Consider the following 25,280-nt stretch of genomic DNA (forward strand, 5'->3'; position numbering starts at 1 on the left):
TAAACATATATTTTTTATTTTTTTGGGGGGTGGAAGGGCGGTGTTCAAGATCCAGCTTGTATAGAACTAACTTGAGAAAAATATGTAATGAAAAATCATATTCCCCTTTTTCAGAAGCAATTAACACCCACTTGCAGGTGGCAATTGGAATTTGGAAGGCCTTCCCTGCCGAACAATTTATGCACACACAGTAGTACCATAAACCAAACCTTACCCCACAATCAAAAGGCTTGCATTTCCTACCCTCTTGTTTGGTGTTCACTTAATTGCATGGGGACCTTAGTCATTGTTGTCTGATGCTTGATTACGGCCACGGCTTAGCTTGATTTGCTTTGCTTCGTCATTAGAGATTCAGACCTTCAAATTCATTGTCTCTTGATCGCGTCCCTGATAAGACAAAATAGCTGTGATTAGAGGGGCATGAGTGAGCATTATTATAAAATTAGCAAATCCAATAATCTTAAGTTCCAAGGATCAAATCATTAAGAACGACGATTCTATATCTATCATCAGCTGGTTGGATTCCGCTCGGATTTTTATCAGCCATTGTGGCAGGGCCCAAATCTTTTAGACCAACTCCTGTAGAGCCCATTTGGCTAGCCGAAAGATTTTTAAGGAAATGAGAATAGACACTACATTTCATTATATGTTTGGTATAATAAAGAATAAAATGATTATTCATTACATTATTATCTTTGGTATATAAGAATTTTGATAAAATGAACTAGAAAAAAAAAAGTCCAAATAACCAAAATGTCCTTACAGTATGTAACCATTGAAGAAATCTTATGAAAAATTTAAAAATCTAAAAGATATTATTTGTCCCAATTGAACTAAGAAAATAAATTTATTAAACTCAAAAAATATTATGCCCTTAAAAATATTTTTGACATCATTAAATTCGTGTAATTAATAATTATTAAATATAATTTTTAAGTATTGATTTGGGAAGTGGACAGATCTGGACAATCACAGAGGAGGGTTTGAGTGACAAGTAGCGGAGGAGAAAAGGGTCCAGGAGCCAAATCGGTGGTGACGGATGACAGCCAAAGGCGATGGTAAGAAAAGGGGATCTAGGTTGGTGGCGTCAAATGACAGTGAATGAAAGGGGTTTTGGGGAACAAACAATGGAGGAAGAGAAGGAGAAGCAAATCCAATGGAGGAGAACGGGAATTAATGGTGGTGGACAACGGAGAAGCACAGAAGAAGTAGATTTTCAACAAAAGAGAAAAGAATTTAGGTATTTGGAAACGAACGAAGTGACTTTTGTAAGGTAGACAACGAATGAGGGGAGGGGGAAGCAGATCTTGTGGAAGTGAAGGGTATTTGGGCAACGAATGACGGTGGCAGGCGATAATGGCAAGCGAATCAAGTAAATCACATTAGGGAATAACCCAAAAAATAAAAAAAAGGGAAGAGAGAGAGCAAGAAAACGGAAGAGGTAGGCGGCAATGATTATGGAAGAATATTTGGCAAGTGTTTGGAGTAGAAGAGGTAAAATGAGTTAAGAGTTAGTCTTTTATACATGGTATCTTGTAATTTTAAATCCATAGTCAGGATAAATGTGTTAATGGCATATGGAACACCTTTTCATGTATTTTATGAGGGAACGGATTATTCCATAATGTAATATCAACCAAACACGTTTTTATAAAATTTCCGTTCCCATTCATCACCCCGTTCCGTCCAACTAAAGAAGCCCTGAGAAATTATTTTCTATTATAACACTCAGAGAAATTACCTTCTATTGTAACAACCATCCAGAGATCATGAAAAATATATAATAACAAATTGGGTTTCTTGTTTTTTGTTTTTCTGGCTTACTATCATGGAAAACTTGGAATCATTATATATTCTTTTGGGTATGAATTTCACATATTCACATAAACCACACATCAAATAAACATATATAAAACAATGTATGAATTCGCTTGCATAAAAAATTTAAAGTCTAATATCATAGTAAATCATCATAATTTTTTTCTCGCACACCAATCCTAGGGGTATAAGTGACACTTGGGGCCAAGAGGGTTCTAGGCTTCTAGCTTTGACCCAAAGTGTTTCCCACAAGAAAAAGGCTGAGAGACCCACAAGTTGTGTAAGGCCACTCTCAAGGCAACTAGGCTGAGAGAATATAAAATTATGATAACATGATTTGTTTGGGCCTTTTTCAATCCAATGAAGAATACTTTTGGACTTCAGCAATACAAATTATGTACTAAACTTGATTTTAGGATTTTATTTTAAAATTTGTAAAAAGAAATTATTTTACTTTAAACATTTTAATGACAACGTCATCATATAGTTACCAAGTTAGAGTTGTTGCATGACATTAACAATATAAATTCATTCAAAAGAACATAGCAAAAATTTTATGTCAAATAGTGAAAAAATGATGAAATAAAATTCCACCACCACATTTATATAAAAAAGGTCCACGAGATAATAGTAAATAAAAATGTAAAAAAATAAACACATAGTTGAAATTGAAGATAGTGATGCTTGACAAATTCAATAAAAATATAGACAAATAAACGCAATATTTTATTATTATAAACCATGAAATTTACCAATGGCAGTTTGGATTTCATAAACTCCAAAATACACCAGAACCAATCTGACTGCCAGTTAAGCCTGCAGAAGGACCAGGGATGGTTAGTATTTCAACTTCTTAACTGCAAACAGTTCGATTAACTCATTGTTAACTATGAATGAGTGGCGCAATGATTTAAAACGGAATTCACTAGGCAATTCACAATGTAGACACAGGATTTCTTCACATTGGTATTCACAAGGAAAAATAAAATCCATCCAAAACTCATAAATTTATCAATGTCAATATTTTACTTTTTTTTAATAATTTTCTGCACAGAAATAAGTTCCACGTTGAGTGTATCTTGAATTCTTTATCTTTTGCTGTGTCCAATTTGTGAGCTCAACCTGAAATAATGCTTGAGCAACCAAATTTGTCATTTTTTTCATTGAGATAAGTGATGGGCACCGGTCTTCAGCCGTTAGGGTTAAGGGCGTGGACTATTTTCATGTATTCGGGTTCTAAGATTAACCGATTAAGGCCCATAATTGAGGGGAGAAGGGGAGATTACAACCATTGTACTCTTGACTAGGCAGATTAACAAGTTGTAGAGTAGATATAAAAAGGGCAGCAATAGAGCATGCATGTGTAACTGTACCTTCACTCTAAAATTATAATATTATTAACGTATTTTCTCTTTCTCCTCCTTGCTTTCCTCAGAATCCTTTCAGTCGCTTCCTTTGCTTCTGCCATTGTGAAACTGCTTCCTATGTCTTCCAAAGAAACCAAAAAAGTGAGTAGAGTTTACAGCAATAATCCGACTAGGTGGAGTTGGCTGGAGAAGAGCTTGTAAACCCCAGAAAAGAAAAGGTTAAGCGGGTCAACTTCTCCAGCAGTACAGGAATAGAGTGAAACAACCTTTGGACAAATAAAGAGATGGAACAAAATAAGAAAATCCTAGTGAAACATTTTCACCATGCAGCATATTTCTTAGTTTTACAAGACAACTGCGCGTGCACGTTCTACTAGATTTGTCCTGATATATACAAGCAAGCATAAATATCATATATTATCCAGTCTTAAACTAATCTAAGAAAACTGTGAAGAGAAGTCAGCAATACAAAATTACTTCTAGAAACCAGGCAGGGATCCAAATAACAATATCCAAAATGATTATTACCAAATAGGAGAATGAATGGGTATCCTACAAGCAAAAAAGTAAATCCCGCTTTACTGTGGTTGAGTTAGTTACCTGTCTCCTTTTCTTCAAGTAAACAGGAAAAGCCTCCATCAATCTCCTCATCAGATTCATTGATAACTCTACATTCTCTCCCCTGTATTATCAACCTTCACCTCAGTTTAAACATAGAATCATAATGCCACCTCTGAAGTATCCGTAGCTTTTCTTCATGATGGGGAGTGTAACAAGTTTCCAGAAATGCCACTGCTCCCACAAAAAAAAAAAAAAAAAAAGAAGAATAAAAGCACTCTAGAAAAAAAGGTTAAAGAAATTCAAGTTTACCATTTCAATGGAAGACAGTTTCTGTTGTTTGTGCTCATTAGTCAAGCCACTGTACGTGAAAGTAGCTTGACCCTTTTTAACTGCTGTCCAGTTACCCACTTCTATCTTTGGAACCAGAATTGCTTTGCCAGGTATCTCTGGATGCACTTCAGGACTGGAACGAACAAAACCCATTTGGATGAAGGACTGAGGCAACAATAACACTAATCATCCACTTTAAAGAATAAAAAAGGAGTCGGGCACTACTTGATTGTGGAAAAAGCAAATGACATAAAAGGTATATGAATCTTAAATTTGACTTATTAGCAAACAGAAAAGAATTGTTGTTTTTCTGATCAGCTATTTCTTTGTTTCTACTTTTATGCTTTTCTTGCAAGGGAACCACATCTATCAGACTAAGAATCATGCATTGACCCCATTCCTCTCCCTGTCCATGAAATTACTCCAAATTGGATACTTTTAGGAAACTTGACAATGGATTGGACATTGACTGGTCTGCAGCCCATTCCTTCTCATAAAAAGAGATGGTACAAGATCAGTGAAATGATAAAACTAAAAATGGATTGATCCAGAGGTGCTAGCAGCTTGTACAGTAACAAAAAACAGAAGCAAAAATACTGAGTGTTAATCCTACTAGGTGAAATCCGCTGTAGTTGACACAATATGCACCTGAAATTACAAAGCTTGGTCACATCCATAAAAGACCACAACAGCAGAAGCATGAGTGGAACAGATGAAAAAAGACCAATAAAAAAATCTCATCACAATGAACAAATGAGAAAAATATCACAAGAAGACCCAATGAACCAAAATATAGTTTACAGTATCTATGTGGTTGGGTTGCGGTCCATGCTACATTAAAATTGACAACAAAATGTTCTATCTTTTATTGAATGGAAGGCTTACTCGATTAAATGGAAAGCTTGTTCGATCTTTTATTGAACTCACATATGGACTATATATACAAGAAGTCTTCTACAACATCCCCTAAAAAGCAAGAAAAAAACTTGAATTTATATTAGAAGATAAAACCTTATACTTTAATCTTTGTAACGCTCTCTTATCTCCAATCAATCTTATCACTTAGTTCTCAGCCATTAGAGAAATAATCAAGATTTAATTTTTCAACATTATCACTTTATTCTTTATTCTCAGTATTCCAACACTCCCCCTTAAACTGGTAAATAAATATTAATCATTCCATGCTTGCTAATTAATACTTCAATACCTAGTTTGAACATTGCTTTAGTTAAGATATCAGCCTCTTGAACTTAAGTAGGAATGTATAAGAGTATAACTATTCCTTTTTCAATTTCAGTCTTGATGAAGTGTTTGTCAATCCTTACATGTTTCATCCTATCATACTAAATTGGATTGTGAACTATACTAATGGTTGATTTGTTGTCACTGTATAGCTTTATAGGTGCATCCCATGATATCTTTAAGTCCTGTAACAATTTTTCCAACTAAATTAATTCACATATTCCTTGGTCAACTTTTTATACTCTGCTTCAGCACTGCTTCTAGCCACTATTGACTACTTTTTGCTCCTCCAAGTAATTAAGTTACCCCATAACTTAGTGTAATATACTATAGTAGACTTACCATCTTCCACTGATCCTGCCCAATCTGCATCAGCATAATATTCAATTTTCTAGTTGTCACATTTTCTAAACAATAGACCCTTACCTGGTGTACCCTTGAGATACCGAAGAATATGATTTACTACATCTAGATGCCTCTGTGTAGGAGTATGCATAAACTTACTTACAACACTAATACTAAAGGCAATATTTGGTTTTGTGAGAGAAAGATAGATCAATTTACCTACCAATTTTTGATATCTAGCCTTATCCATGGGATGATCAGTTTCAGTGCTCCTTAATTTCCAATTCTGTTCCAAAGGAGTTCTAGCAGGTCTACAGCCTAATCTCCCGATTTCACTGAGAAGGTATAGAGTATATTTGCTTTGAGTTATAAAAATACCCTTTTTAATCCTTGCCACTTCCATGCCAAGGAAGTATTTAAGTGTTCCAAAGTCTTTAACTTTAAACTCAGCTTGTAGACACTCTTTTAGCTGTTGAATTCCTACAATATGATCACCTATAAGAATCATATCATCCACATATACTATTTGTGTAGAAAAAGAACCTCTTGCTGGTTGATTTTTCTACTTTTTTCAATCTTGAATGAGATCCTAAAATATATACACAATGGATACTAAGAATTCTCCTAGATTTTAGAGATTATATTCCTACTTTGTAGGATTAGGTTACAACAAACTTAAATACAAACAAATCTAATAGAAAAACTAACTAAGAAGATAAAATACAACAACAAGATAAATCAGAAAGATAAACTAGCAGCAAATGACGAGCAGCTCCATCACCATCAACACACATGGCCTAGCAGCCCATCAATCAAATAACACCGGATATTTTCTCACTCCCCCTCAAGCTGGTGAATGGATATCAACCATTCTCAGCTTGCATAGCAAGTCTTCAAACCTCTTAATAGGCAACCCAAACATTAGCTAGTTGTTGTTCAAATGGTACATAGGGAATGCAAATTAACCCATTTTCTAGCTTTTCTTTGGTAAAATGTTGATCTATGTCCACATGTTTGGTTCGATCATGTTGTTGTGCTATACTTATGGCTAACTTATTATCACAACATAATTTGATCGGCCCATGATGAGAAATTCGTATGTCTTCTGAAATAATCTTCAACCACAACAATTCACAAAGACCTAGTGCTAGTGCCCTGAACTCAACCTCAGCACTAGATCTTGCCACGACTCCTTGTTTTGTACTCCTCCATTACACTATGTTTCCCCCAAGAAACACACAATAACCCGTTGTGGAACGTTTATCAACCATAGACCCTCCATAGTCTGCATTAGTATATTCAGAAACATCTAATTCAACACCTGATTTAAACAAAATTCCCTTACTAGGAGTATGTCATGAACCTAGGGTTCATGACGAACTGAAATGGACAATCGAAAAGATCCGATTGAATTAAGGTTAAGAACAGAATGTATTAGAGGGAAAATTGAAGAAGAATGGGTGAGAAATTAGAGAGAAAATGAGAGAGAACAGAATAGAGAAATGAAAGGGAGATTGTAGAGAGAGAATCAGATTTCAATTATCAATTCAAGCATATCCCCTTCCTACAGCTGAGGCAATATATATAGCCTCACTTAGCTACCAAACAAGACTCTCTAACCAACTAAGCTGCAAGACAAAAAGGGAAATAACAGAATAACAACACCCATGTGCTGTAACCAAATTACAAAGATACCCCCTAACTATAATTGTAACTCAATTACAGCTTTGCCCCTATAATACCCAAGATCATGACAATTTCCCCCCCTTGAAATGTTTCTTGTCCCCAAGAAATTTATTACCACCTAGCCGTTGCTTCTTTATCCAATGCCCATCTTCACCCAGCGGTTTCTTCTTCGCTTTTCCTTCTTCTTATCTTATTTTTTCCTTTTCTTTTGCCTTCTCTTTTCTTTCTCCTCATCAACAACAACATTATGTCTTGTTGCCACACCAATTTTAGCCATCCGCCTCTTTCTTAGTGCTCTCAAAAATGGTTCCAAATGCGCCATTAGTCCTACAACCCCATCCTTCAACTCTTCTTGCTGCAATGTTACCTTTGCTTTGTCTTGTGTCCCCGTGCCAATGACATACATGTGAGATGTTCCAAGCAAGGTGTCCAGTGCAATCCTTTGTTCCTTCTCTTTAGGCTCCTTATTCTGCTGTTTCAAGAGATCAATGGCATCAGGAGTCTCAGCTCTAGTGGCAGTGCTTGAGAAGTTAACTAATTGAGTGCCATCCTCCACTTCCTCCTCCCCAATCTCTTCTTCCATGCACTCCTCAGCCCTCTCCATAGCCAAGACCAAGGGAGCAGTACATTTAGACTCCTCCATATCTTCAGTAGGGGCCTCCTCAAGTGGAAATACTTTTACTTGTTGGTAGCTGGAGTACACCAAGGATTTACTTTCAGCAATGTTGTTCTTCTTCAGCTTCTCCATTTTAAGAAACTCCTCCTTATTAAAACTTCCATGATAGTCATCAAAGTATTCGGTGGAAAAACTGTAATGATACTCCTTAGATAGTATCATTGCAAACTCTTGTAACTTCTTGCGAAACATTCGACCGAATTCCTTGCACTCTTCATGTATTACACTTCTTGTTTCCTTGTCAACTTGGCTGATCCCATTCTTCTTTTCCTTGCTGCTGCCCACTGAAAATGCAGCCTTCTTTGGCTGCCATTGAGACTCCATTCCAACTGAAAAGGAAGCTTTCTTCTGCTGCAATTGAAGGCTCATCTGCTCCATGTATGCATTGCCTCCCCTAGCTTCACGAGTAGGACACCCTACTGAAAATGCAGCATTGTTCCGCTGCAATTGAGGCTGCTCTCTTGCAAGAAAATTAACAATTGAAAATGCAGCATCATTCAACTGCAATTGAGACCCCATTTCAACTGAAAATGAAGAATTTTTCTGCTGCAATTGAGGCTCCCAGGGTCTCCTACATGCACTGCGCCCCTTAGCTGATTTTTCACAATCAACATACTTTGAAGACCAAAGAGCTAAATACATATTGCTCTTCTTCAAACAAGTTATCCCAAAATTCAAAGCCAAAATTAACCTTTGTTTACCTTACTAGCAGCCTAGGATTTGATTGGAATTACCACCTGAAATTATTGCTTCGTTAATGAAGTCGGACCGCAAAAGAGCGCTGGAACTCACAGCCAAGAATCACCCATCCAAATTCGCCTTCCACAATCCACTCCTAGCTGCTCCAAACTTTACTAGAATCAGATACCAAAATTGCTGGGCTTCTTAGTCGAGATCCAAGACCTATTCCGCCACCCTCAAAGCCATCAAGAACTGGTCGGAGGACTTGCCTAACCTACTTCACCTCCCAACGACAAACAAGAATTTTCAAACTTCCGCCGAGCTGGCTTTGATCACCCTCGGAGCCAATCGGACAGTGCCACTGTGGGTTCTCTATCGCTGAATCGCTCTTGGGAGCGGCCGAGAATCACCGCCTCTAAATCTTCAACCAAGATTGCTTAATCTTGGACAATTGCGATCGCTTTGGGTCTGCCCGCATTGCCTCCGACTTGGTCCACTTCACGCCTGTCACTTCTGGCCAACTTCGTCCTCAATTCTGACCCAAAATTGTCGAAAATTTGTTTGGATGTTAAACGCAACTAACACCCAATAGTGCTGGAATTCAATTGCAACCAAAAACCCATCGTCTCAGCTATTAGCAGAGAAACAGCCTCTGGGTATTGCTGCTATCTATTTCGACAACCAAAATTCCAGCTTCGAAGCTACCACCTGCTTCCTCTTCGTATAATAATTACCGAAATTATTGGCCGAGGGTCACTCACCTGCTGCGCCTTCCAATTCCGAACTGAGGGTGCTCACTTGCTTGGAGATTAACACCTCCCAGCGCCAACTACTGCCCAATCACCTACCAACACCAACGTCTCTGCTGTCATTGGCTAGAATCGGTTCTTCTTGCGATTGCTGCGGATTCAACAATCTTCTATGGCCAATTCCTTCTCACCTAATCACCGACCAATTCAGAATCGCCCAGCAAAATCCGCACTCACTGTCAAGTTTGTTTTCCGTTCCGAGCCGATTCGATCGTGATTGCTAGGATCCTAATCAGTTGAATCTGTCTTCTAAATTCCTCAATCCTTCCTCGTTTGACAAGGGCTATTCACCAAATCCGTTTGAACTGGTTGAGACATCCTTTCTCACCCCTGTCATCAACTCCAACGGAGCTCCTGCAACCTGTATTCTGCTTCAGTCGCACACGCCTAGGCTGTCTGCTTCACCTTCGACGGACTCACGCTCGCCTTAGACAGTCGCCACACTCCCAAGTCCAACGGACTCGCTATCACCTCGAAACTTCTGCCTATTCACAAATGGCTGGGTTGCTCGCCTTCCTTAATCGGTTCTGTTACTCAGTTGACACCACTCTAAAACGTTAATCGACTCTAGCGCAACTCACGCTTCCTGAATTCACAACCGAGAGTCATGGCGGACTCGCCTTCAATATTCCAACTCAAATCTACTACAATCACGAAGGCCGAGAATTAATCCTCCCCTGAGATACCCTCCAAGCGCACTGGAATACTTGAACTCGCTTATTCCGTTTAATCACTGAAATTGATTTCAGCAACCTTCAAAATGAATCGAAACCACAGCCAATAACCGTTGCTCTGTTTTGATCTAGCTGGATTACCTCCAAATCGATCGGACACTATTGAATTTCCGAACTCACAGCCAAGGACGACTGCTTTGATACCAATTTGTCATGAACCTAGGGTTCATGATGGACTGAAATGGACAATCGGAAAGATCCGATTGAATTAAGGTTAAGAGCAGAATGTATTAGAGGGAAAATTGAAGAAGAATGGGGGAGAAATTAGAGAGAAAATGAGGGAGAGTAGAATAGAGAAATGAGAAGGAGATTGTAGAGAGAGAATCAGATTTCAATTATCAATTCAAGCATATCCCCTTCCTACAGCTGAGGCAATATATATAACCTCACTTAGCTACCAAACAAAACTCTCTAACCAACTAAGCTACAAGACAAAAAGGGAAATAATAGAATAACAACACTCATGTGCTGTAACCAAATTACAAAGATACCCCCTAACTATAATTGTAACTCAATTACAGCTTTGCCCCTATAATACCCAAGATCGTGACAGAGTAGCCTTCAGATAACATAAAATTCATCTCACAACTTGCATATGTTCTTTCGTGGGATTATGCATAAATTGACTAACCAAATTAACTGCAAATGCAATATCCAGTCTAGTATGAGATAAGTAAATCAACCTCCCAACCAATCTCTGATATCTGCCTTTGTCCACTAGTGGACAATCAAAACTAGCCATCAGTTTGCTATTGAAATCCACTAGTGTACCTGCTCTTTTGCTACCCAATAACCCTATTTCTTGTAATAGGTCCAAAATGTACTTTCTTTGTGACAGAAAAATCCCAACCTTTGAGTAGGCCACTTCAATCCCCAAAAAATACTTTAAGACCCCAAGGTCCTTGATATCAAATTCCTGTGAAAAAATTTCCTTAAGTTATGCCTTTTCATCAGATCATCCCCTGTGACTATGATGTCATCAACATATACTAAAAGAGCTATCACCCTTCCACTACTCGAGTGTTTCAAGAAAAGTGTATGATCACCCCTACTTTAACAACAACCCATTTGCCTCATAGCTTTAAAAAAACGATCAAACCATACCCTCAGTGATTGTTTAAGCCCATAAATGCCTTTCTTAAGTTTGCATACCTTTCCTGAAAACCCATTATCAAATCCAGGTGGTGGCTCCATAAATACCTCCTCTTCTAGATCTCCATGCAAGAAAGCATTCTTAACATCAAATTGTTGTAACTTCCAACTATAGTGTGCTGCTAGAGCCAATAGGATTTGCACAATTGCCATTTTTGCCACAGGTGCAAACGTTTCAAGATAATAAATGCCATAAGTCTGAGTATAACCTTTAGCAACTAACCTTGCTTTATATCTCTCTAGGGTTCCATATGCATTATATTTCAGGTTAAAGACCCATCAACAGCCTACAGACTTGACTCCCTTTGGTCTAGTAACAATGTCCCACGTGTGATTCTTTTCCAAGGCCTACATCTCCTAAATTGCTTGAATCCAATTTTTATCTTTGGAAGCCTCACTAACTATCCTAGGGATAGGAATCGTATCCAAGGAGGTTAGGAATCCCTTATGTTTAGAGGACAAACGATGGTAAGATAGGTAGTTTGTCATGGGGTGTTGAGTGCAACTTCGGATTCCTTTTCTAAGGGCAATAGGCAAGTCCAAATCATTAGTACGAGGCAATGAAGTAGGTGAGGGACAAGTGACCTCAGTACCTTGATTTGGAAGAGGTGTTGGTGCCACTGGAGACTCTGAAATGAGCTATTGTGTCCGTCTCTTAAAGGCATAAGGAGACCCCTTGAATCGAATCGGAGAGGAGGGCAACATTGTTGAAGGTTGTTGGTCTTGAGGAACCTGTTGCTTTTGATCATCTATGGACAAAATAGATGGATTGTGAATTTAAGGCTCATGAGGTTTGTCCAAAATTGGTAGATCAAGACTAGTATCACCATGAGGGGTGTGTTTATCTTAACCGCCAGACTTAGGGAAAAGTGATTGGTTCTCAACAAATGTAACATCTTTGGACACATAGAATTTCTTAGTAGCTAGATGGTAACATTTATAGCCCTTTTGAGTGGGTGAGTAACCAAGGAACACACATTTGAGAGCTCAAAGATCCAACATATCCCTAAGATGTTTGGACACATGAACAAAAGCAATACAACCAAACATTCTTAAAGGAAGGGGAGTATGAAACACCACTTTAGGAAAATAGGAGGACAAACATTGAACCAGACTTTGATGATTAAGGAGAGTAGAAGGAACACGATTAATCAAGTAGGCAACATTATTGGGAACATAATGATGAAGCAGAAGAGCCCTAGTAACATTGAGTAAATGCCTCATTTTCCTTTCTACTACTCCATTTTGTTGTGCGTTATCAACACATGACGACTCATGAATGATTCCTTCTTGTTGGAAAAAAGCATGCAAGTGATGATTAAAGTAGTCCCTTACATTATCAGTACGAATTTTTTTTAATTTTGACGCGAAATTGAGTAGATATCATCTTATAGAATGTAGGCAAGATAGAGCTGATAGCTGCCTTATCCTTTAAGAGATACACCCATGTCATTCTTGTACAATTATCAATAAAAGTAATAAACCACCTAGCCTCAGAACAATTGAAAATTCTAGATGGTCCCCATACATCCGAATGAATCAAGTTGAATGGAATGGAAGATAATTTATTACTCACAAGATAAGAGACTATGGTGTCTAGAAAATTCACACACATCACAATGAAGACTAGATATATCTAGGTTTTGAAACAAAGCTGGAAACATGGATTGCATTACACTAATAGAAGGATGTCCTAAACGGTAGTGCTGAAGCCAAAAAATATTAATGGAAGTTGTAAAAGTAGACTGAACAGGCTGTAAATTATTGCTGGAAGTGGTAGATGCAGGCTGGATAGGCTGAAAAAAATAGGCAGTAGAGGCAGGTTGCTCCACCTCAATAGCAGAATGTGTAGTCTTTAGGTAGTACAGCCCATTCCAAAGCTCAGCCACACCAATCCTCTTCCTCGAATTCAGTTCCTGAAACTCACACTTGTTAGGTGAAAGCACAACACAACACAGCAATTCAGATCCTTGGTTAATTGGTGGACAGATATCAAATTGTTAGAAAGATTGGGCACATGAAGATCATGGGAAATAGGTAATGAAGGGTTGAGGTTCATATTACCATGACCGGCTATAGGGATAGCCTTTCCATTAGCTACGGTTATCTTCTCGGATTTGTTCACTGGTGTATAAGAGCTAAGGCCATTCATGTCAAAGGTCATATCATTGGTGGCTCCAGAGTCTAGGATCCATAACTTATCCCTACTAGTTTGTGAGGCAGTCTTAGATTTAGAATTCAAAGAGTTAAAGCAGATACCTGATTGAGCAATTTTGCAAGAACTGTCTTGGATGGTCTTCAAGAAGGTTTTGAGCTTGCTAATCTCCTCAGCATTCAGCTGATCTGCTGTAATTTCTGAATCTTCCTTTGCTAGGGTTGGTTCCTCCTCCTTAGTTGTGTGGAAAGCTTGAGTTTGAGCAGGATTTCTGGGCTGTATGTTTCTCATGCCTCCAACCCTATTTAAAACTGCTTCTTTTCCATTTAGCTTGAAACAGGTCTCCCTAGTATGCCTTGCCTTTTTGCAGAAAGTGCACCATAGACTCTCGGTTTTGTCCCCTGGGGTTGAACTCCATCCTGCCCTGCTACTACCAAGACCGAGCACCATCCCTTTTATTAGTCACCATTGCAAATCTTTCAGCCACCACTTCATTTAGCATAGCTATCCATCTATACTCCTCACTCCACACAATAGAGAACACTTCATTGAGAGAAGGAAGTTTTTCTCTACCTAAAACTTGCACCCTTGATCAAAATCTGTATTTAAACCTGCCAAGAATTCCACTACTCTATCCCTTTCAATTATGGCATTTATAGTGACTACATCTTCACTACACTTCATTTTTATATCTTGGTAATGATCCAACTCCAACCAAAAACCATTCATCTTATTGTAGTACTCAGTAACAGTCAAAGATCCCTGTTTTGTACTACTAATTTTCACCCTAATGTCAAAGATTACAGATGCATCTTGCATCTTAGAGTAAGTATGCTTGGCAGTGTCCCAAATCTCCTTAGCAGTAGATAGGAACATGCAATTTTTACTTACCTCAGGTTGCATTGTACTCCAAAGCCAAGACATAATCATCGAATCCTCAATTTCCCATGTTGAAAAAACTGGATCCTTTGCATCTAGAGATGGCTTGGTTAGGTGAGCCATCTTCCCACGTCCCTTCAAAAATGTCCGCACAAGTTGTGCCCACTGCAAATAATTCCTCCCATCAAGCCTATAGGACTAATGTATTCAAGGTAGGTCACTGGTAGGAGTATTCCCCATTGGCATATCACATGAAGTACCACCTTTTGTCATTGAGGGATTAATCTCAGAAATATCCAACATGGCAAGGACTAACAAAAACCAGTAACAGTACTAACAAGCACACAACACTGGAAGACTTGGCACTAGAAGAATGATGAAGAGAACAAGCTGTTGTCTCACAATCATAGCCCTCAAGAATCGCTCAAAAAAACAAGCCAAGATAGAAGGAACAACTCGGCACTGGAGGCCTCAGGAAAGGTGAAGTGCAATGAAGGCACTTTTAGGGTTTTTAGGGTTAGCAAGAGGATGAATCTAATACCATGTAGAAAAAGAACCTCTTGCTGGTTGATTTTTCTACTTTAATCAATCTCGAATGAGATCCTAAAATATATAGACATTGGATCCTAAGAATTCTCCTAGATTTTAGAGATTATATTCCTACTTCGTAAGACTAGGTTACAACAAACTTAAATACAAACAAATCTAATAAAAAAAACTAACTAAGAAGATAAAATATAACAACAAGATATATCAAGACAAATCAAAAAGATAAACTAGTAACAGATGACAAGCAGCTCCATCACAATCAGCACACGTGGCCTAGCAACCCATCAATCAAATAACACCGGATATTTTATCAATTAGAATTGATTTTTTTTCCATTTTCAATTTGCTTGATAAACAAGGTGTGATCAGCCTACCCTTGTTGATACCCTAGAGTCTTCATAATTGCACTGCAATAAACTTTATAAACCATGCCCTAGGTGATTGCTTAGACCATAAAGGGCTTTCTTTAGTTTGCACACTTTATCTAGATTTTCAGTTTATTCAAAACCAGTAGATATTCACATGTAAACTTCTTCATCCAAATTTCCATTCAAGAAGGCATTCTTTATGTCCAACTGACGAAGTTTCCAATCCAAATTTGCAACCATAGATAATAATACTCTAATGGAATTCAACTTAGCTACAAGGGCAAAGGTCTCTTCATGGTCTACACAATAAGTTTGGGTAAAGCCTTATGGAACCAACCCGGCCTTGTATCTCTCAATTCTGTCATTAGCATTATACTTCATTGTAAATATCCACTTGCAACCAAAAAAATTCTTGTCTTTAGGTAGCTCCACAATGTCCCAAGTTTTCTTGTCAACCAAAGCCTTCATTTCCTCTAACACAGCCTCTTTCCACTAAAGATTCTCCAAATTTTGCTGGATATTTGTGGGGATTTCCACATTATCAACAAAAGTAGTGAATGCCCTATACTTTGGAGATATCTTAGCATAAATAAGATAGTTTAAGATAGGATGTTTAATGCAAGACCTTATTCCCTTCCTTGTAGCAATAGGCACATCGAGATCATCCTCAAGTATAGTTTCTTTCAAATTAGAACTTGCATTCAGTTTAGAAGATTGGAGTTGAGAAGGAATTTTAGGTCTTCTTGAATAGACGTTAAGAGGCTGATCAATAGGTTGAGGCAAATCAATAGTAGATCCAAAATTTTCTGCTCCGTCTGCACACAATTCTTGGACCTCTTCAGAGGCAAATTAGAAGTAACGATAGGCTCAACAGATGGAGAAGGATTTGTAGGAACAATAGAAGGTAGAACAATAGAAAGAGATCTGGACAAATCCCAATACTTCTCTTCTATAGATATCTCCCCCCGAAGAGAAGTAAGGGAATAGTAAGGTTGATGTTCAAGGAAGAAAACATCACAAGACACATAAAATCTTTTAGTTGTGGGAGAATAACACTTGTACCCTTGTTGTGTCAGGGAATAGCCAACTAAAACACACTTGAGGCTTTTTGGATCCAATTTACCCTGATATATGGATGGAATATGAACGAATGTAGTGTAGCCAAAAACCCTTGGGGTGAGAGAATTAAGAATGCAGATGTGAGGGAAAATTGTCATCAAATTGCTCAAAGGAGTTTTGAAATTAAGAGGCTTAGATGGAAGCTTGTTGATTAGGCAAGCAACGGTTAAAATAGCTTCCCCCTAGAGAGAGTTAGGGACATTACTAGAAAACATCATGGATCTAACAACTTTAAAAAGGTATTTGTTTTTTCTTTTAGCTATCCCATTTTACTATGGGGTGTAAGGGCAAGTGCTTTGACGAAAAATACCTTAATCAGAAAAGTATTGGGTGAATTCTGGGCCAAAGTATTCCGTCCCACTATTAAATTTGAGAACATGAATAGAGGATTGAAACAGATTTTGCACAAGTTTATGAAACCGAATGAAAACTGAACTGGCTTCAAACTTGTCTTCCATTAGATAAACCCAACACATCCTTGAGTGATCATCAATAAAGGTAATAAACCAGCAAATACCAATTAAGGTTGGAACTCGAGCTAGTCACCAAATATCACTATGAAGAAGATGAAATGGTTTGGAAGCTGTATATGTGTGAGAAGGATGAGAAATACGATAATGTTTAGCAAGAATACCCTGTTCACATTTAAAAGAACCATTTTCTTTATTTCCAAATAATTATGGGTACAAGCATTTTAGGTAAACAAAGCTAGGATGACCTAATCGCTTGTGTCACAACATACCATCATAATGGGACATAGAAACTAAATTAAGGGATCTATGAGGAGTGGGATTGGATAGGAAGTAGAGACCATTTTTTCCTTCAGCATTGCCAATTATCGTCCCTAAAAACAAGTCCTGAAAAACACAAGAAGAAGAGGAGAACTTAACTGAATAGTTTATATCTCTAGTCAACTTACCAACTAATATTAGCTTGCAATTAATGTTAGGAACATGTAGAACTGACAAAAGTGTTAATGCTGTCAACTTAACATCTCTTTTACCAACTATACTAATCAAATTGCCATCTGCCACTGCCACTGTGGCATTATCAATACATTTCTCATGGGTAAAAAATTGGGAGGCACAGCTGGTCATGTGATCTGATGCTCCTTAGTCTATAATCCACACATTTTCAAAAAAAAATTGAGATAACAAAGAGTTGTGAAATTTACTTCGTTGAGCAATTGAGAGTGCAACATTAGAGATTGTAGGTTTAGGTTCCTTAGAGACCTTGGATTGGGAAAATAGGGTTTTCAAAATCTCCATTTGTTCTACAGTAAATGGAGGAGAATGCTAGGCTTCTCATCTACAGGTAATGATTTTGTAGCATAGGCAAGCTTAGGTTGGTTGCACTTATTTTTTGACTTCCAATTCGTAAGTTTATCATGAAGTTTCCCTAGTATGATTAGGTTTATTACAATAATCACACCAAAGGTTCTCATCTTTACCCTTTTGAGTTTTCTGGTGAGATGGACCGTTGTGATGTACTGCCAAGGCAAAATTTTGAATGTCTATGCCTAGAATTTAAAGAGATGAGTTGTTAAGCATCACTTTCTTTCGGCTTTCCTCTCTTCTAATTTTAGCAAAGGCCTCACAAATAGAGGGAAAAGGTTTAGAACCTAGGAGTCGACCACGTGCTTCATCCATGTCCTTGTTGAGTCCATGCAAGAAATCAAACACTCACTCCTTCTCAAGCATCTTGGCATATTTGGCACTATTTTCAAAACAATGTCAATTTATGCCATAAAATCGATCCATTTCTTGCCACAATTATGTTAAGACATTGTAATATTCAGTAACTAACATAATACCTTGTCGAGTAGTCTTAATGGCAGATCAAATCTCAAAGCATTGTGAGGTGTTTCCTAGGTTTGAATAATTTCTTGAAAAGCTATCCAAATGTCCTTTGTTGTTTCGTAAAACGGATGTCTTTCCTATCTTTAGCTCCATGGAATCGATGAGCCAAGCCATCACAATCGAATTCTTGGCATCCCAAGTTGAGTAGTGAGGTGCCGTTGTTGGAGGCATGGGAATTGAGCCATCAAGATAGCCAACTTTTCCTTTACTCTTCATAACCAACAATATTGATTGAAACCATTCTCAAAAATTAGTCCCATTTAATCTATGTTGGGTGATTTGAAGGGAATGGAAATCAAGGTTTGAGGGTGATAAAGGAGCATGCACCCTCAAAAACTACAACTACCAGGGGGAGGGGCACACCCACATATAAGGCTCATGTTCGCTGGTTGAATAGCCAATGTGGGACAATTCTCGTCCTACATCAGAGGGTATGGAAGGTATAGGCTGAGATGGAATATCACATATCAAAGGAGTCACAGAAGGATTGCCAAAAGTGGAGGTGTTGTCCACCAAGGAAGAAATCGACCTATAGAGTCAATGGCTCGAATACCATGAATAAAAATGAAATAAGTTAAAGAATTGAAACAACTCACTCGAGTAACTAGGAAACCTTGCTCAAGTAATGTGGAAGCTTACTCGAATAACTAAGAAAGATTACTCGAGTAAGTAGAAAACTTACTTAAGTAACTTGGAAAGATTACTCGAAGGGAAGGCTTACTTGATTGAATGGAAAGCTTGTTTGATCTTTTATTGAACTCATGTATGGACTATATATACAAGAAATCCTCTACAACATCTCCTGAAAAACATGAAAAAATTTTAAATTTATATTAGAAGATAAAGTTTATCAACTGAGTTAGAATTATCTCTTGTCAACTGCCGCCTCCTTTAATCTCATAACCTTATCACTTTAATCTTTGTAATCCTCACTTATCTCCAATCAACCTTATCACTTAGTTCTTGGCCATTAGAGAAATAATCAAGATTAATTTTCCAACATTATCACTTTATTCTTTATTCTCGATATTCCAACATTTAAATTTTATACTTGTTTACAAGTTCATTCAATCATAAAAAACACGCAAAGGAAAAAAAAAAAATCATCCCTAGTTACACCTATCCCTAATCAATTAATCTCTAATTTACAACAATCCCCAAATAATCAATCCTTAATTTACAATCAATCAACAATCTATAGTTTACAGCAACCAAGAATCAATCCCTAAATTACAACAATCAAGAATATATTATCAATCCCTAATTTACTCCTAATTACATGTTTCTATCAATACTTTTTGCACAATAAATACAGTCATTTTTAGTTTAAATGTATGCATGATTTTATCCATTCAATAAGCCACATCAACACAAAAATTTAAACAAATTCAACTATTTATATTGACTGATTAAAAAAAAAAACCAAGCATATTTCTAAAGCAAACTTTGATCGCGCTCAGCTAAAGTCACCGAACTTCCCACAAAAAACCTTAAGCATGCAGTGCTTAGAGTGCCCTTAGAAACCTCTTTTAAAACATTGACTCCAACCTAGAAGGAGAGAGGACAATTGGAGGTCGCTTGTCATTCTATTATGTGCCCATACCAGATGAAACATTTGATAGAGGTTTATGCTAAAGGTTTCTCATTAGGAACGAACTAGCTCTTAGCTATGAAGTACTTGATTTAAATTGCAGCAACAACATTAAAAATGGAAATAAAAGTAAACTAGCTATAAAAATGTATTATTTCAGTATTCTGATCTTTATCACAGGAATGTTTTGTCTTACCCTACTCCTGGGTATTCCAATGTAACTGGAGGAAAAACAATCAGACATGCCAGTCAACTTATTATGTGCTCATTGTACATTAAAAAAGAAAAGCATTTGGCAAAGGCTGATGCTGAGAAATTCTTTCAGTCAACTAAGTAGCTCTTAATTAATTAATGAAAGTACTTGAATTTTAAATTTCAAGTAGCTAGTACTGCACTTGGCCCATGTATCTTTATGATGCACCAAGAGACATCATCAACTCAAGATGGCACTCCGAAGTTTCTGTGGTATTTAGATCCTTGAAGATATCCTATACAGTTAAATTAAATTAAACAAGAGAACTTAAACTCATTCTTTAAGCATACAACAAGCAATGGTATAAATTTTATTTCTATTATATTTGGAAATAGATTATGGATTGTGACAGAAGAAAACAATAATCGCACATGATGAATCTTATATCAGTAGTTTAACAGGAAAATAAATAAATAAATAAAATGATAGTACCCTAAACCATTCAGTATTAGTCATTTGAGAACCTGCATATCAGGCATTTTGGATCCACAAAATGTGCAGTAAATGCTGTTCATTTCTATCTCAAAGTTTCCTGCCCTATCCTCATATATTGCATCTTTGAGTGTGCGTCTGTCCAACTCTAGTTGTAAAATGTCATCTTAGTCTTTTTTTTTTTAATAAAAAGATCATCTTAAATTTAATCTCAACGGAAAAGAACAATTAAGTCAACCAGTGACGATAGAGGGTTGAGAGTATTAAATTAGTCATTAGTTGTTTAATCAAACAGAACATAACAAAGAATGCTAAAAGGTAGAGGGGAAAATCATGTGTCATCGCCATACTTCTTGACAGGTGCCATCCATAAGGGAGCGGCACGATGATTATCCTGCAAATTTGAAAGCATAAAAGCTTATTGAAAACTTTTCTTCAAATGAACAGTTATAGGAGAAGCTGATATATGGTCTGATAAGAACAATATACTACTTCTGGGGAAACAGTGGGACTTTGAAGCTTTTGGCTGGGTATTCTCAAGCTGCAAGGAATTGCCTGCAAGTGAGAATTATGAAGAAGTAAAAAATTCTGGAAGTAGCAATTATCAGCAGGACAAAAACACAATCCCTTTGCACTCAGAGAAAGACATGACATCATTTGTAATTTCAATTTTCTGCCTATGCAACTAACATGTACATGCCTGCAATTCTTGCATTACTGTCGTGCAGAGTTCAGATTTCAATTTTTGCAACCATAGATCAATCTGCTCTGGTAAATCTGATACGATTGAAAGGGACTCCTTTAACCCCTCGCGATATGTGTCCTGGCTGACTTGATCAGAAATGGATTTTAGGCCCCCAACGAGGTTGTTTTTCATATCTTCTTGACCCTTGTTCTGATTATCAATTCTCAACTATGTCAGAAAGTGTGCCTCCATTTTCATCCAAACAATCAGCAGTTTAAAACAATATATGGGGTAAATTATCGAGCTTTTACCATTAGCTGCAGCAAATTATCATTAGCCACCAACTTCTGCCGCATGCCTTCCACTGAATGCAAAAAGATAATTGATACAAACTGATTTAGGCAGAAGTTAAGTTGCACCAAGAAGTAAATATAACTCTCTCTCTCTCTCTCTCTGATCTGATCTACTGTTGTTCAGAGCCTAACTTCTTTTCCAGATGTAAGTTTCAGACAAGCTTGTACAATTGAGTAACAATCACATCAAATGTTTCATTTCTAAACACCCTGAAGAAGAAAGATTGAGTTGTTACCAACAGCAATTAAAGACTCAGGTCCCTCAATAGGTTTTCAAGTTACGAGGTCAAACCCAACATATAGTATTGCTTAACAGTTGGTGTTTAAATTTGAAATATTTGCTCTTCAACCATCTTACTTACTCTCCAATAATACTTCCTTTGTCCCCTTGTTTACTTGCATGATGTCACTCTGAACACAATCCAATATCATCCCCAATCTATTTAATGAAGTTTCCACAATTGCAATTCTGCGTTCAAGTTCTTCGCTTGTCTGACCTGCTCAAGCAAAAACACAAACACGAAAAGGCAGAGTAAAGACTCAACCATGCATGAGTCACATTGTTGGCTTCGTAGTTTACAGAGGTAAAAAGCTAGATAATCAGTCACCATTACAAAATTTTGGAAGTCGATTTGCATACATGGAGTTTTTTCCAGATCTTGCTTGTGAGGATGAAATTCATGAATTTTACAAAATTAAATGAGCTTATTCATTGGCTACATACTTACATCTGTGATCTGCAGGAGAACTAGAGCTCCATCTGCGCATTAGATTGGTGGAGGATCTTGAGATTGCCAATTGACTCTCATCACGAGAGTAGTTGACAGGGGGCAAGCAAGAAACCTTCTTCACTGAATTCTCTCTTTCTTGAGAACCAGGCCTCTATAAAAGCAACAAAGGAAAATAAATACAGGTCCACTAAGAAGAAAAGGCCAAAAACAATTGTTCAGTGTAAAATACAATTTTCTTGCATCTTATTAAGCATTGGCAACAAGGCACTTAACCAACAATTATTTATTGGGAACTTTTTCAAGAAGAACTGAAAATTACAAAAAGAATGAAACTTCTTGTTGAGTGGGTTTCACAGTTTCAGAACTTGAAGGATATAATGCATCCCATAGAAGCTGGAATGTCAATATATCTAAAATTTACAACAAATGAAGTTCACAGGTCCAATGTTATTAAGACATTGATAAGGGAAAGGAGGCAGATAAGAAATGTGGGACAATAGAGGTAACAGAGAACAGAATTGAAGCTAATATCAGCATGAATGAACCATTTGAAGATCACGAAAAAATGCAAACCTTATTATTTTTTCTCATAATTCAATTAAAACAATGTCAACTACAAAAAAGAATGATTTTAGCTGAGCTGAGAAAGCAAAGAAGATACCAAAATACTAAATAGCATAAAAAAACATTTGAATAGCAACAAAGTTGCAATGTCCTGTAGGATCAAAGTCCATTCAGTAATTGTTTTTAGATATTTCCTGCAAATTGTTTCCCCTAAAAATTTCACTGGAAACATATTGCATTTTCGTTTTTGCACCTGAACAAAACAGAAAAAACCAGCTGATTGAAGAAACTTAGGATGAATACTCGAATAGAGAGGAAAAAGGTTTACTCGATTAAAATGGAAAAACTGCTTCAATACATTATTGAACTTACGAATGTGATATATAAACAAGAATTCTTCTACATCTCCTAAAAACAGGTAAAAAATTGAATATCTTTAAAAGATAAAGTTTATCACTAAAGTTGGAATTATAACTTCTAATCAACCGCCTCCTTTTTCTTAGGAACCTTTTCTCTTTATCAATTTAATCTTTTGTAATCTTTCCTTATCTCCAACCAACCTTATCTCTTAGTCTCATCTGAATTCAGAATTTTGATTTCCCAACTCATATCTCTTTTTCTTGATATTCCAACAGTCCCCCTCAAGCTGGTAAATATATATTAATCATTCCTAGCTTGTTAATTACACTTCAAAACTTGGCCTGGACATAGCTTTAGATAGAATATCAGCCTCTTGATCTTGAGTTGGAATGTATGAGAGGATAACTATTCCTTTTTTCAATTTCAATCTTGATGAAGTGCAATCAATCCTTATATGCTTCATCCTATCATGTTAAATTGGATTGTGAACTATACTAATGGCTAATTTGCTGTCACTATATAGTTTCATAGGTGCACCCCATGATATCTTTAAGTCGTGTATCAGTCTTTCCAACTAGATTAATTCACATATTCCTTGAGCAATTGCTTTACACTCTGCTTCTACACTGCTTCTATCTACCACTGACTACTTTTTACTCCAACTATGTATCCCCATAATTTAGTGCAATATCCTGAAATAGTTTTACTGCCTTCAATGGCTCCTACTCAATCTACATCAATATAGCATTCAATTTCATGATTGTCACATTTTTTGAACAATAGGCCCTTTCCTGGTGTACCCTTGCGATATTTGAGAATATCATTTGCTACATCTAAATGCCTTTGTGTAGGAGCATGCATAAACTGACTTACAACACTCACACTAAATGCAATATCTGGTCTTGTTAGAGATAGATAGATCAATTTTCCTACCAGTCTTTGGTATCTTGCCTTGTCCACAAGATAATCAGCCTTTGTGCTCCTTGATTTCCAATTCTGTTCCAAAGAAGTACTTGTAGGTCTACAATCTATTTTCCCTATTTCAGTGAGAAGATCTAGAGTATATTTTCTTTGAGTGATAAAAATACCTTTTTTAGTCCTTGCTACTTCCATGCCAAGGAAGTATTTAAGTGTTCCAAGGTCTTTCACTTTAAACTCAGTTTGTAGACACTCTTTTAGTTGTTGAATCCCTGTGACATCATCACCTGTAAGAATCATGTCATCCGCATATACGATTAGAATAGATTTTCCATTTTTAGTTTGCTTGATAAACAAAGTGTGATAAGCTTGCCCCTGTTGATAGCCAAGCTTCTTCATAGTTGCACTAAATTTTGTAAACCATACCTAAGGTGACTACTTTAGACCATAAAGGACCTTCTTTAGTTTGCATGCCTTACTTTGATTTTCAGATGATTCAAAACTGGGAGGTATTCGCATGAAAACTTCTTCCTCCAAACTTCCATTCAAGAAGGCATTCTTTATGTCTAATTGGTGAAGTTACCAATCCAAATTTGCAGCCATAGACAATAATACTCTAATGGGATTCAATTTAGCTACAAGGGAAAAAGTCTCTTCATAATCTATTACATATGTTTGAGTAAACCCCATTGCAACCAACCTTGCCTTGTAACTGTCAATTTTTCCATCAGCATTATATTTTACTGTAAATATCCACTTGCAGCCCACTATTTTCTTGTCTTTAGGTAGCTCCACAATGTCCCAAGTTTGGTTGTCAACCAAGGCCTTCATTTCCTCTAATACAACCTTTTTCCACTTGTGATTTTCCAAAACCTGCTATATATTTTTAGGAACTTTTACCTCATCAACTGAAGCAGTGAATGCCCTATGCTTTGGAGATATCTTAGCATAAGTAAGATAGTTTGAGATAGGATGTTTGGTGCAAGACCTCACTCCCTTCCTTATAGCAATAGGCACGCCAAGATCATCCTCAATTTGAGTTTCTTCCAAGTTAGAACCTACA

General features: G+C 37.0%; 1 protein-coding gene across 1 annotated transcript in view; it reads right to left on the reverse strand.

The window, feature by feature from the left end:
* The window catches only part of LOC127801201 (putative recombination initiation defects 3), a 29,563-nt gene continuing 4,283 nt past the window's right edge, over positions 1 to 25,280 (reverse strand). Inside the window, exons 3-13 of the mRNA XM_052336109.1 lie at positions 22,373 to 22,526; positions 22,007 to 22,141; positions 21,603 to 21,655; positions 21,307 to 21,501; positions 21,099 to 21,161; positions 20,957 to 21,000; positions 4,056 to 4,209; positions 3,786 to 3,867; positions 3,192 to 3,306; positions 2,571 to 2,634; positions 1 to 387 (exon numbers count right to left, since the gene is read on the reverse strand). Coding sequence (XP_052192069.1) covers positions 3,194 to 3,306; positions 3,786 to 3,867; positions 4,056 to 4,209; positions 20,957 to 21,000; positions 21,099 to 21,161; positions 21,307 to 21,501; positions 21,603 to 21,655; positions 22,007 to 22,141; positions 22,373 to 22,526 — 993 coding nt within the window. The 3' untranslated portion in view covers positions 1 to 387; positions 2,571 to 2,634; positions 3,192 to 3,193. The remainder of the gene's footprint in view (positions 388 to 2,570; positions 2,635 to 3,191; positions 3,307 to 3,785; positions 3,868 to 4,055; positions 4,210 to 20,956; positions 21,001 to 21,098; positions 21,162 to 21,306; positions 21,502 to 21,602; positions 21,656 to 22,006; positions 22,142 to 22,372; positions 22,527 to 25,280) is intronic.

This window comes from Diospyros lotus, chromosome 5 (genome assembly GCF_014633365.1).
Source record: "Diospyros lotus cultivar Yz01 chromosome 5, ASM1463336v1, whole genome shotgun sequence".
NCBI lineage: Eukaryota > Viridiplantae > Streptophyta > Magnoliopsida > Ericales > Ebenaceae > Diospyros > Diospyros lotus.